This window comes from Micropterus salmoides, unplaced genomic scaffold (assembly GCF_014851395.1).
Source record: "Micropterus salmoides isolate LMB-PRFRI ecotype aquatic unplaced genomic scaffold, ASM1485139v1 Ms_hic_scaffold_10, whole genome shotgun sequence".
NCBI classification, from domain to species: Eukaryota; Metazoa; Chordata; class Actinopteri; order Centrarchiformes; family Centrarchidae; genus Micropterus; species Micropterus salmoides.
Window position 1 is genome coordinate 30,427,419 of NW_024040041.1, and position 12,935 is coordinate 30,440,353.

The following is a 12,935-nucleotide window of genomic DNA, read 5'->3' on the forward strand; positions in this document are numbered from 1 at the left end:
TAGCTGGAAGTGGCTCTGTGATCTTGTGTCTAGCCGTCAGCTAGCAAGGGTCATTAGCAAACAGCTCGGACTAAAAGTCTTGACAACTAGAGAATGAACTGCCACAGAATTTCTTAAGAATATTCATGTTCCCAAGATGATGAATGAAAATGACTTTTCCTCTGTCACATCATCAGGTCAGAATTGTCCCTTCACCATGGTAAGGTACAGTATATCTCAAAAACAAATCACTGGATTTCCATAACTGCTGCAGTAGATACTCACGCTCCCCAGAGGATTAACCCTTCTGATTTTAATGGTCCTTTGACCTTTCCTCTAGCACCACAGTCAGGGCAAAAGTTCACTTTTATCCCCACTAATGGCAAGGCTCTAAAACAGAGAATCTGCATCTTCAGTATGTTTTCCTGTTCTTGCATAACAACCCTCAGCACAAGATAATCAGCCATGATAATTACCATTAACAAAACAATAGTAAATCAAATTACCTCTAAGTTGCAGCTGAACATAATATCAGTAATAAATCAAAACACATGTAACTATTATAATGAGTCATTACACAGTACCAATTGATTTAACTTGCCAGTTATGAGACATCCAATCAATTAGAGACAGCGATATAATCACTCATAAACATACAGTAAATCAAAAAGCCACAATGTAATTGAGTCAATGAGAGACATTAATGCAGAGGTTCTACATCACCATCAACAGGAGAAAACACGGTTTGTTTTCTGTGTGTGTCACACGTGGAAGTGCGTGATGGGTTAGAGCCAGAGTTTGTGATGATTTTCACTGAGGTTGTTGATGCAGCCCCAGATTTACAGTTCACCACAAAGGGAGCATAATTTCTCCTTGATCTTGACAGCCTGACGACAGAGATTTCTAGGAATTGTCCTTCATCTGCTTTGCTATTTGTTTGGCTGTCAGTGATTTAGCTTTTAATATGACCCGTCATGAATGTTTAAGTCCCAAACCAACATACAGAAAGCAGTTTGATATTATTACTTTCAGCAGTAATGAGAAATATACTAATCAAAGAAATTTTGCGATTGCCTCCTTAGTATCACATTACATCGGTTCAAACTAAATCAAGTGTGACTGTGACCAACAACACGGCCTGGTAAAAATGCCTTAAAGAAATGAAATATACAATCCATTAGTGGAAAACTAACAGCAGACTAATTGACTAAATGGCGCCTGACCGGTCTAGACCACTCGTAAATTGGTGAATGCGGCAAGTTATTGTAAATCACTCGCACAAGCCACTTAAGAACAAATATAGGAAGGGTTCTTGCATGAGGTCCATTTTTTGCTGTTCACTCTCCTGCAGACATTTCGGAGCTGTATTAAATTACGGCTGATGCAAACCAAACATTTCCTGTTGCTAAAAGCATTGAACCGGCAAAACATTGGGGGCTTTTATGCTGAAGAAGCCAAAGGACATGTAAAGTAGCTGTCACTGAGGCTAGCACTTATCACTCAAGTAAACAAAACAAGGAAAGCCATTTCCTGCACTTTTCATCTCATGCTTTTTAATATTTTCAACACAGGAATAGAAGAAGAAGCAGAAAAGCAGCTCAATGGAAATATATGTGACAAACAGCACACATCATCATAGCAAACAACTGCTTTTATTAGTTAGTAAAAGCATTAATAAGTTTATTTTTATTCTTTTTATTGTGATTATTTTCATTAGTCAAACGAGGAGGCCATGAATCTTCTCAGCCTGGTTGGTTTAGCTGCTCTGTAAACAGATACACCAGCTCCTCTTTGATCGTAACTGCAAAATTAATCAGGATAGTAATCTTCGATATAATGATAATAGCAGTCATATGCCTTGGACTCACAAATATGATGACTTTAGACTTGATTTGGCGAAATCAAACACTTTGTTTTTTAATTTTTAAGTTTGAAATGGTATTAAATTTGGTGAAGAGCACATTCTGACTTGTTAAGGACTCAAAATTCAAAGTTTAGGACTTGAGATTTGACTTGGGACTCGTCGGTCTTGACTTCAGACTTGAGTGCTAAGACTTGAGAATTACTTGTGACTTGTAAAACAATGACTTGGTCGCACCTCTGGATCATAGTATAGTACTAAAATAGCAATCTTGAGCAATGAAAACGAGTTCTTACCTCTTTCAATATAAAAGGGTTTATCCATTTTTACCACATTTTTAATTCACTAATGTTGAAAGACCTATAAATTATATTTGTCTGCTAAAATTACATTGTTATGAGTTTTTTCTTTGTATTGATTATGACCAGCTCATCTTTTTTTTCAACCTGTATGTGCTTTTCAAGTCTTGATCATGTTTCAGTAATGCTGCCATGATATTGATTTTCAAAACCTTCATTAACATTTTCCTGTTAAGAGGATATTCATTAGCATCTCATGTCATTAAGATCTGTGATTCAGATCACATCTATCACTTGTGGTGTGATGCGTAAAGAATAGTAATATGATCACAGCTTCTCAGGTTAGCAGTGAAAAGCCTCTAAAATGGGCTCTAAAAAGAATCACCGGCCGTTGGAAACATCCTCAGAGAGGCATGAGGAGGAGATGAGCAGTGTGCAGCCTGACACAGAGCCAACTTCTTGTGTAAGAGGTTTAACATGAGTTGGGAGAAAAATCAAACCTCTGACCCTGGAAGACCTCTCACAAATCTGCATCAGTCCCTGTCCACCCCTCGTTATGCTCAGAGCATTTCTGAATGAGGAACTGCGTTAGAGGAACATGATGTCTGTCAGTGTTTATGTTGTAAACATACTAAAGTATTACTTCAAATCAGTATTATTAACCAACAAGATCCCACTTATATTACAAATTCTCTTTTTCAAGGAAAACATGTTCAAGACAAAAACATCTACATGTATCTACCGACAGGACAGGACACACAGTAGTGATTTCTGCGACAACTTCGCCCACTTTCACAGTAGAAGAAGAAGTCAGGTCCTTTGGTTCAGTAAAAGTACCAATGCAACAGTGCAGAACTCCATTTCAAGAAAACGTATTGCAATCAATTTCCAACTTAAGTAAAAGTACATAAGCAAACTGCAGTTACACTGAACAAAATTATAAACGCAACACTTTTGTTTTTGTCCCCATTCATCATGAGCTGAACTCAAAGATCTAAGACTTTCAGGCCTATTTCTCTCAAACACTGTTCACAAATCTGTCAAAATCTGTGTTAGTGAGCACTTCTTCTTTGCTGAGATAATCCATCCACCTCACAGGTGTGACATATCAAGATGCTGATCAGACAGCATGGGTATTGCACAGGTGTGCTTTAGGCTGGCCACAATAAAAGGCCACTCCAAAATGTGCAGTTTAGTCATAAATGTTGTGTGAGTAAAACGTACGATATTTACCCCTGAAAAGAATAATACTGTATATTAAGCAGCAGAAAATGGAAGTTCAAGTACCTCAAATCTGTACTGAGTTTCTTTCGACCACTGTACTTCAACTGTGCATGGAGAAGTTAAATAGTCTTAAAAGTTAAAGGCCTTTGTGGTGTCTTACCCGACAGCACGGTGAAGACGGCGGCAAAGGCGTTGAGTTTGAGTCCGTCAATGACGTTGCTGGAGTGGAAAAGCTCGAGACACATCAGGCTGAAGCCGACCACCAGCAGCAGGATGTAGAGTACCTCAGACACCACCGACAACCACAACACACCTGCAAACACAACACACACATCTCAGTTAAGCAGGCTGTGCTACAGAGGAAACACACATTTACAAAAGACTGAACAGCGTGAAATGACACGTGAGGAGCCTTTCATGAGTTCTCACTTTAAAACGAGTCAGAAACATAAATAACGTCTGCAAGAGAGGAGGAGACCAAGACCAATTTAAGCAACTGATGACTGATTAGAAATGAGAAGCTGCTTATGTTTACTTTTGCGTGAATTCAAAGACATTTCGTAACTAAGTAAGAGTTTTGAATGGTAAATCTCGCTGCCACTGATATCACTGTGAACTGCAAATGTGCCATGTCAGAGTGCAACACTGACTAGTAAAGAAAAATTTGCTGTTTCAGAGTTTTTTTCACTTGAAAATAAACATGAGATGCTCCAAATGTAGAGATATCAAATAATAAACTATAATATGCCACTTTTTCCTCCCCATTAATTGAACTGTACGTTTTCTGAACCCAGGTATAGACGTTTTGGAAAAAACATGACATTCTCAGCTGCACAGCAGGATTTGCAGCAATGTAAATTAATCACTATGTTCAGCATTATGGCTTAGTTTAAAATGTTCTTAAATTAAAATCTTAAATAAAAGTCTGTTTGGAGCTGGCATTGTCAGATGATACACAAAGACTGGGATTGGTGCCAGAAGAGGATATACATCAAACTGACTGCAGCAATGACTTGTGGGAGAGGTTTCTTCTTATTCTGACTACATTTTCCTTTTAGCTCTGAGTCACTTTCTCAGACATGCACACTGATACAGAAGTTCACAAAAAGAAACAGAGTTGGGTTGAAAGAGCTCCTGAACTCTAGAGGTCAGGGTTTTTGAATTGTCAAACATCTGAAGCATTTCCACTTGGCGCTCAGGGAGCAAAAACATGAAGACCTGCTAAAGAACCATGAGGTGAAAATCTCTCTGTAGTGAGAATACAGAGGCCGGATTCAGGGGGCTCATAGTTAGATTGAAGGAGCTCATTTGACCAAACACTCAGCAGTGTGTCAAAGTGAAGACAAAGTAAATATGGAGTGTTTTGTGAGTTACTAAGAGGACTAAACCAAAACAATGCAAGTTTTTTACACCATAGATCACAGCATATAAAGAGAAACAGAAGCAAAAAAATTAACAAAACTTTAACAAAACAACTTTAACAAAACATGACAAACTTCTTAATGCACTGGTGTATAACCAAATTATGCATAATGCTAAAATAAAATGTATGCACAGCCAATGTGTAGCCATGCAGTGGAAAGATGAGCAATCACCTACAACTACTAGATGGACCAATGAAGTAGCATCATGTTTACCAAATGAAAGAATAATGGATAATCTGAAGGGTAAGCCTGGTGAATTTAAAAAGATTTGACATCTCACTCTTTTTATATTATAATTTTTGAATCCGACAGTCATATCAGAAACAGACATGTGTTTTATAGTTGTAATGACTTATACTTTCTTTCTTTTTATCCAATACCCCTGAATCTTTTTGCTCAACTGCTCTATCTATACCACTGTGGTAACTAAATTGCATCACGTTTTGGCTTTTTTAATTTTTTTATTTACACATCTTTGTATTATCATGTACCAATGCTAGCTGCCCATTTTCTCAGACACAGCGGTTGGACCCCAAGGGGTGGGGAGTATGTGGGTGGCTAGGTAGGTAAATGGTGTTGAGAGGGAGGGGTGGGATGATCTGGCATTTATTTCATTTTTATTTACTTTGTGCATTGTTGTGTTTGTGAGATCAATGGTTGTTTTGCTATAAACTAATAAAGATAATGTTGAATCTCAATTATTCAGGTGATATCCAAATGAAAAACTGAAATATATATCTTTGGTAGGAAGAAACGCTGACTGTCGGCACTCTTCTTGACTCTCTGTCTTTAAAAACTAAAATCCAAGTCCTCTGTTCCTGCTTGACTTGTTTGACTGAACTTTAACAGCCACAAATCCGTAAGTCTGGATAATATCATCTTAAAAATAACAAGAATCAGAGTGCCCATGCTTTCCCCAAAACAACTTCATCTCCTTCACAATGTTGCTGATGAGTCCTAACAAAGACTAATAAAAACTGTCAGTGGTGGCTAAACTGAAAATCTTTGTTCAAGTAAAAGTAAAAATTACCATTTGACAAATCTACTCAAGTAAAATTATACGTACTTTGTCAATAAACTACTCAATGTAAAAGTTACTTAGAGTGTGTTGGCCATAGATCTTCATAAACCTTTTTTTTGCTGCAAGTCCAAGGCAAGTCTCACATCTCTTATTGGAATAATTAATGTTTCAGCTGCTGTGCATCAGGTTAGAAATAGTGTTATTTCTATGAAATGGCCTTTGCTTTGCATGTTGATTATGTCTAATTTAGCTATTTCTGTTTAATACAATAATTTTACCAGTTTTGTTCACCTGCATGAAGGTATAAATAAGATCACTTTGAAATATCACACTAGCTAGCTGCCTACTGTTATTTCCTGTATCTGTTATGGACATGCAGCCAGCCAAACCACTTGCTTTGATATGAAGACTGCTTCATTTGATTTAACTTCTCCAAAAGCTCAGGCAGCCAATCCAATATGATTATTCCTAAAAGTAGTAAGAATTAATGTGGCAATAACACGGGAGCCTTTATACAGTAGGAGACCTTTGTGTCAAACGTGAAGCCGCCCATACTTCTCTTCATAGGCTTCTCAAAAATGACTGTTTCCTAAATAAGTAACAGTTATTTTTAATGAATTCACTATCGGGCATTGCTATGAAACAACGCACACAGCTTGGGCAGCACATTTCTTTTAAGGTAGCAAAATAGTTGATAACAGACTACTTGTAATGAAGGTATAAATGGCAAATTTAGCGAAGATAAAATTAGATTGCTGGCCCCAAAAAAGAATTGTAATGTTTTCAAAAGAAAAACGTGAAAAAAACCCTACAAATATATATATACTCCGTTACTTGAATTACAACTCACCCCTGAAAACTGAACACATTAAACCAAATATCAGGTCTCTGCAATGGCTCTCGGTGTGTCACGCATTACTGCTGCTTGTCTATACATTTCACAGTGAATAAAATCTATATCTGACTGTCTTTATCTGTATGAACCCTCTCGGGCTCTCAGGTCATCTGGTAATGAGTGTAACTAAACATGTAACATTAGTTGTGCACCACAGAGCTGGAACAAACTCCCAGATAATATAACTTGACTTATTTTTAATCCAGCATAAAAACTTCTCCTCCAGTTTTGACTTTGAGCACTAACCATTATCCGCCATGCATTTACATATTTACCTTTCAAATACTTATTTCTCTGCCTTTATCTTCTTAATTTCTTTTAAAATGATTTGCAATGTTTATATTTACATTTTAATGATAATTGCAGTATTTACTAAATGTTTAAAAGCACTCTGAACTTCTTTGTGTATGAAATGTGCTCTACAGGTAACTTCCCTTGCCTTTTTTTTTCTAATAAAAAGTCAGTGTTGACCTTCACTCCTGGTCCTTTCAGACGGATGTGGATATTAGACTCCCATTGTTGTTGTATTTTTGTCCTCCAGGCACAAACTGAGGGTGGGGAAGTTGGATCTCTCCATTTATTCTGTCGCCATTCATTCACCCAGTGTTTGGTAACCCAGAAACTCTGATGAATGTTTTGGAGAATGATGATACATCTCTCCGCAACAGGCGAGACATGACACTTAGAGCTCAAAACAAGGTGAAACATTTGTTTCTGATACGCCCACAGGAGGAGGACAAGGTGTATTTGATTTCACCACCTGCTTGTGTGACACAGTGATTTGCTCTTTACTGTGTCGGCGGGGCCCTCTGGTCACACAGAGCTGTACTCCAAGAGGGGGAGAAAAAAATTCCATCAGAGCAGAGAGAGACATTATGCAGGGTGATGAACAAGTTTTACAACCTTCCTGTACTTCTTCACGCTCTGGAAATGTGAACATTTTTAAGGCAGAGCGGAGCTGTCATCCTGCAGTCGAAAGCTGCCCTCGGGATCCACTCTCACTACTGGACCTCTGACTTTTTTCTCTCCACATTTATAATTTCTAAAAGGCAGAAGCTCCTTCTGAATAGCATCAGGCTCATGACCCAGCATTAAACAGGATTATCTGCTCTGCTCCGCTCTGTTGTGGATGTAGATGAGTTGGAAGTGCAATCTCCAGGCCACAGTTTTCAATTTGAACATCAGTGAGTTTGGGCGAGCTACAGGATCCTTGAAGAGCCAAACCTGACAGCTATATTTGTGTCACACTTCTCTCTAGGCAGAAAAAGAGAAAAAGAAAAAAAGAAAAAGAAGAAACAATACAGTGCAGCCAAAATTGTAATTAATATCGATGGCAGAAGAAATGAAGAAATGACTCAGATAAGTCAAGTTGTGTTTAAATTCTGGGAACAGCAGACCAGTGGCAGATAACCAGAAGTATCTTGTGGGGTGATATTAAAAAATTATATATTAATGAATTAGGCTGCATCATTAAAACTTAAAGAAACTTTTTAAAAATCATTTTGATGGCACACTGAGTCGATGCACTATGTAGCATTGGAATCCCAGGAACCCTATCTTGACAACGGTGTAATGCTTTATGGCCCCAACGCAACTCAACATGCAAGCTACAAGAAGTAGCTAAATGTATTTCATGTACAATGGAAGTTCTTTGGAAGAAGCTAGCTCAGTATTTTCAGTATTGATATCACGGCAGAAGCGAAGCGAGGAAGAGAAAAAGTGAGACTGGACAAGAGTAAACAACAGACTGGATTTTATTCAATGGCGGGAGCTGAAAGAGCTGAAAGGATGCAGGACAGATGCCGAGTTGACCTTGCTGTTGGACTAGTCAGTAATAACTTATTGGCCTGCTGCAAAGTTCAACTCGAGCTGAATCGGCCAGATGTTTAGCCGTTAGCCATAAATCAGGGGTTGATGTTAGCTGACTTGGACACACACTCTGCATCAGTAGCTGTCTGTAGGCTAGCTCGCCACCCAAGTTTCAGCCTACATTATGCTGCTTCTTGTGGAGAGCGGCGCCGGTGTTGTGCCGGCGGGTGGAGAGTGGTTAAAATAACTGGGCTCAGCAGCAAGAAATAAGGCTGCAGGACAGACTGCGAGCTGTTGTTCTTTCTGTTGGAGTTGTAATTATTAAAAGCTGTGTCTTGTGTTGTTGCACTTGCTTGATGCTTGGCTGTGTTAGGAAAGACGGATGCTGGTTTTTCATCATAAGTGATGTAATCAGAACAAATGCCCGACAGTGGTCAACTATGTAAACAGAAAGTCACTGTATTGTCACAAGAAGTAACGACACAAATAGGTATTGGACAAACTAAATTTGACCTGATGATAGCTCATTACATAAAAAAAGGTCACCAAATTCAGTAGGATTCATTCTCTGGATACCATGAGTGTCTGTACAACCTTTGATGTCAATCCCTCCAGTAGTTGTGTGTGTGTGTTCAATTTTTCAGACTGGACTGACCCACATTGTCATCACTTTAGTCACACCACTAGCATGGCAAAAAAATAATAAAAGGGGCCTTTTAGGGCCTGTTACGGCTATATGTGTTTCCCTGTCCTCTTTGTCCCTTTTCCTCTTCGGTCCTCTCTAGTTCTACTGCCCAGGTGTGCTACTTCTGATTGCTGAATAAAGTACACCTGGCCTGGGAATGAAGAGCTTAAAAGCTTCTGTACCAGAAGAGAGAGGCTTCTGTCGCGGGGACTGCTGCTCTTATTCTGGGATTTTGTGTTGCTGTTGTGTTTTGACTTGGTGCCATTTGAAAGTCTTGATTTAGTGTTTGGTTGTTTGTATGTCTCACTGTTAATGAATCCCATGGATTTGGTTTTTGTAAATGTGTTTTTCTGTGTACAATTTTGGGTGAGCAACATATTAAACTGACTGTTTGCCTTTTATAAATGTAGGTATGACTGGAGTTGTCATGACAATGAGAGGTATATATCTGATTAGGCAACCTAACGAATGTTATTTGGTAATTTAGTCTAAAGTTATTGGCATAACATTTTGTAATTTTAGTTAGGTCATTTTTGTGAAATGTAATTTAAAATCCTCCCAGTTTACATCATTAGTCAGCAGGTTCATCTATTAGTGAACTCTGCATAGAAACAAGTTAGTTTGATGCGATCCTTATTAATTTAGTGATGTGTAAATCTTCACTTAGTAAACATGTGCGTATGTCATCCATCCATCCATCGTCAACCGCTTATCCTGCGTACAGGGTCGCGGGGGGCTGGAACCAATCCCAGCTGACATCGGGCGAAAGGCGGGGTACACCCTGGACAGGTCGCAAGCCCGTCGCAGTGTGCGTATGGTATAACTTGGCCAAAATCGGACTTATAAACCTGCACCGGCGGTTTATAAGTCCGATTTTGGCCAAGTTAGCTGGCTCCAGATGCGTGCCTTTTGATCAACCATAAAATACACTGATTACAAGCAGGGACTGACAGAAATGGCATTTTCAACAGAGTGGTTTTCTAAATGCAGCCTAATAATTATGCTGTTTTGGTCACTTGTCTTGCAACAGTTTATGGATCAAGTGTTCTTGTTATTTATCAGTGAAACACTGGTAGATGATGGATGTTTGTCAGGAAGAAATCTCTGTCCACACACCCAAATCAGGTTCTGCATTAGCTTCAAAAGTATTAGTATTGTCAGTAGTCAGTTAAAAACAGTATTTACAATTTATAAGCTGAGATGAACAGTGTTACAGCATGAAAACAGACTTCCTAGTGAAAGCATACAGACAGGCGGCAGACAGTCAGAGGGAGCAGTGATGTTTTATGAAACCAAACAACAAAGTTATAGAAAATAAAAGACTGAGAAGAAATTGGAGGAAACCAACTGCTGAAAAATGAATAAGAGAAAATAGGAGAGAAGAGTGGAGTGAGAGGAAGAGTAAAAACATCTAACCACTTTACGATGTCAAGGTGCAAAATCAAGAAAATACAAACCTGCAGAGTCTCAGCAGCCGAAACCTTCAGAATGACAAACAGTGAGGCAACTGAGCTGTGTTTCCTCATACTGTTTTCTTTTTAGCTATGCTTTTAGATAGTTACTACTGCTTTGATCCAGACTGAAATAACTTGACAACTATTGGATGGACTGCCGTGACATTTTCAAATAAACATTCGTGGTCCTCAGATGATGAATCTCACTGACTTAGTTGAACAACTATTGGATGGATTGTGATGAAATGTGGCATTCATGTTCCCCTCAGGATGGATTGTAAAACCTTGCTGATCCTCTGTCTTTTCCCTTTTACCACATGCTTAAGCAATATGTTTTTTAAATTATGGTCATGCCAGTAAAGCACATTTAAAACATAAGATGACCTGCAAGAAAGATCTTGTTCCAGATTTTAAGACCAGGACCCTGCAAATTATATGAATTACACATTTGACACTGACAAATCTGAACGTATTAGATCTGTTTTTTAATGAAGGCGCCATATCGCTTTGAAATGCCAACCCTCCCTCTCTGGTTTCTCATTAGCTGCAGCTTTAACTTCTAACCAGTCAATGGAAACGAATTTCAGGGGTATAAAATGGCTGTAAGGGAAAACAATATTGACCAAAATAATTATCTCCCGTGTTTCTCTTGTTGAATATGTATTAGTAGATGGAGCAGACTGAGACTTCATTAATCTGACGACCAGCAGGACTGATAACAGGAAGGAAGGAGCTCATCAGACCGAGCCTCATCTTAAATAATTACATCTTTAATTACCCTGCATGTGCATGTTTTGAGTATGTCAGTGGTGCATAATGTTGACAGTTTCTGTCTGTCTGTCATTTTTTGATCGCTTCTTTTTGACACCATGTTTTTTCAAAACATCTCCATGTCAAGAATGCAGATTTTATAAGATTTAGACCCACAGGGTCCGTCAGTGACAGGATTATTGATTAATTGATTTACTGCTGGATTTAGAATTTTAAACAAAATCAATCAGAGGAGACATTTTAATACACTGAGGTCATTTCTAGTGAATTAAATTAGCTCTACAGATTTATGTCTAAAAATTTCAATTCATTTTGAGATGACATTTTTTAAAATAATTTACTTTAAAAACATGTCAGAAAAATTTGCTTAATTTCATCAACATTTATAAAAACCCAGGGATTCAATTAACAATAATATGAAACAGAGAAAATGAGCACATCTTACAAGTGAAGCTGCAATCACCTAATTTTACCTAATAAATGAAAAACAAAACCATTAATCAATTCCCAAAATGGTTGTGGATGATTTTCTGTCTGTTGACAAATTAGCTAATGATGTTAGCTTCAAATTAAAAAATAAAGAAACTGATTTATCCAGTGTCAGACACAAGCTGCTTTAGTATCAAACTGCACCAAACCCATTTTATTACTTTAATTATTTTGTTACTCTGGCTTTTAATTGTTTTTAAAGAGAAGTTTTCTGAGCTACTTCCATTGTACTGTGGCTTTTTTTTGTTTCAAAGTGCGTTACTTTGTTAAACCAGGATTAAACAGAGGACAGAGGCAAATAAAATCAGTCATGGAGTTCTTGAGGTGGGGGGCCCTGACTGCAAAAGCCAGGTCACCTTTATCTGAGGTTGCATCGTAGCTCATAGGGGAGCAGCAAATCAGTAATTTAGCTGAGGGTTGAACCATGAAGTGATTTAAAACAAACTGGTAACCAGTGAAGAGAAGCTAAAGCAGGTTTGATATCCTGTCCGAGCAGCAGCTTTTTTATACCAGCTGACGGCATTAGATGTTTTTTTATTTTTTTGGCTCAAACTTGAATACAAACCTGTAGTTTTGATTTAAGAAAACAGGGATCCAATATGTTTCTGTAAAATAATGATGGACCATATTAGTCTGGATCGAATTCTCTGCATTTTGAATTTTGTCCAAATCTGTTTTTCATTGCTCCTCCGACAAATTTTGAGCAATCATCATCAAATTTGGTACAGCACTTCTCTGGACCAAGCCGGACAAAGTAATGATTTTGGATTTTTAATATTCCCATGAAGTGTTGCTATATCTGGCCCTTCAAGTTTGCTCAAATGCTGTGGCTCATATTACAAAAATTTCATATTTTCTGAATGCGTTGTGCTATTGCAACCACATTTGGTGGACATGTGTAGAGATAATGTCTGGGTGACCATGAAACATTTGATGCCATTTGGCCAATAGGTGCTGCTGTAGCAGCATCAACTAGGAAGGAATCTGTCTGTCTGTCTGTATGTGTGTATGACTGCAACTTGCA

General features: G+C 38.2%; 1 protein-coding gene across 1 annotated transcript in view; it reads right to left on the reverse strand.

Annotated features, from left to right (window-relative positions):
- Positions 1-12,935, reverse strand: part of gsg1l (gsg1-like) — a 40,187-nt gene that overhangs the window by 5,030 nt on the left and 22,222 nt on the right. The window contains exon 3 of the mRNA XM_038707771.1: positions 3,524-3,676. Within this exon, the coding sequence (XP_038563699.1) occupies positions 3,524-3,676 (153 nt within the window). The remainder of the gene's footprint in view (positions 1-3,523; positions 3,677-12,935) is intronic.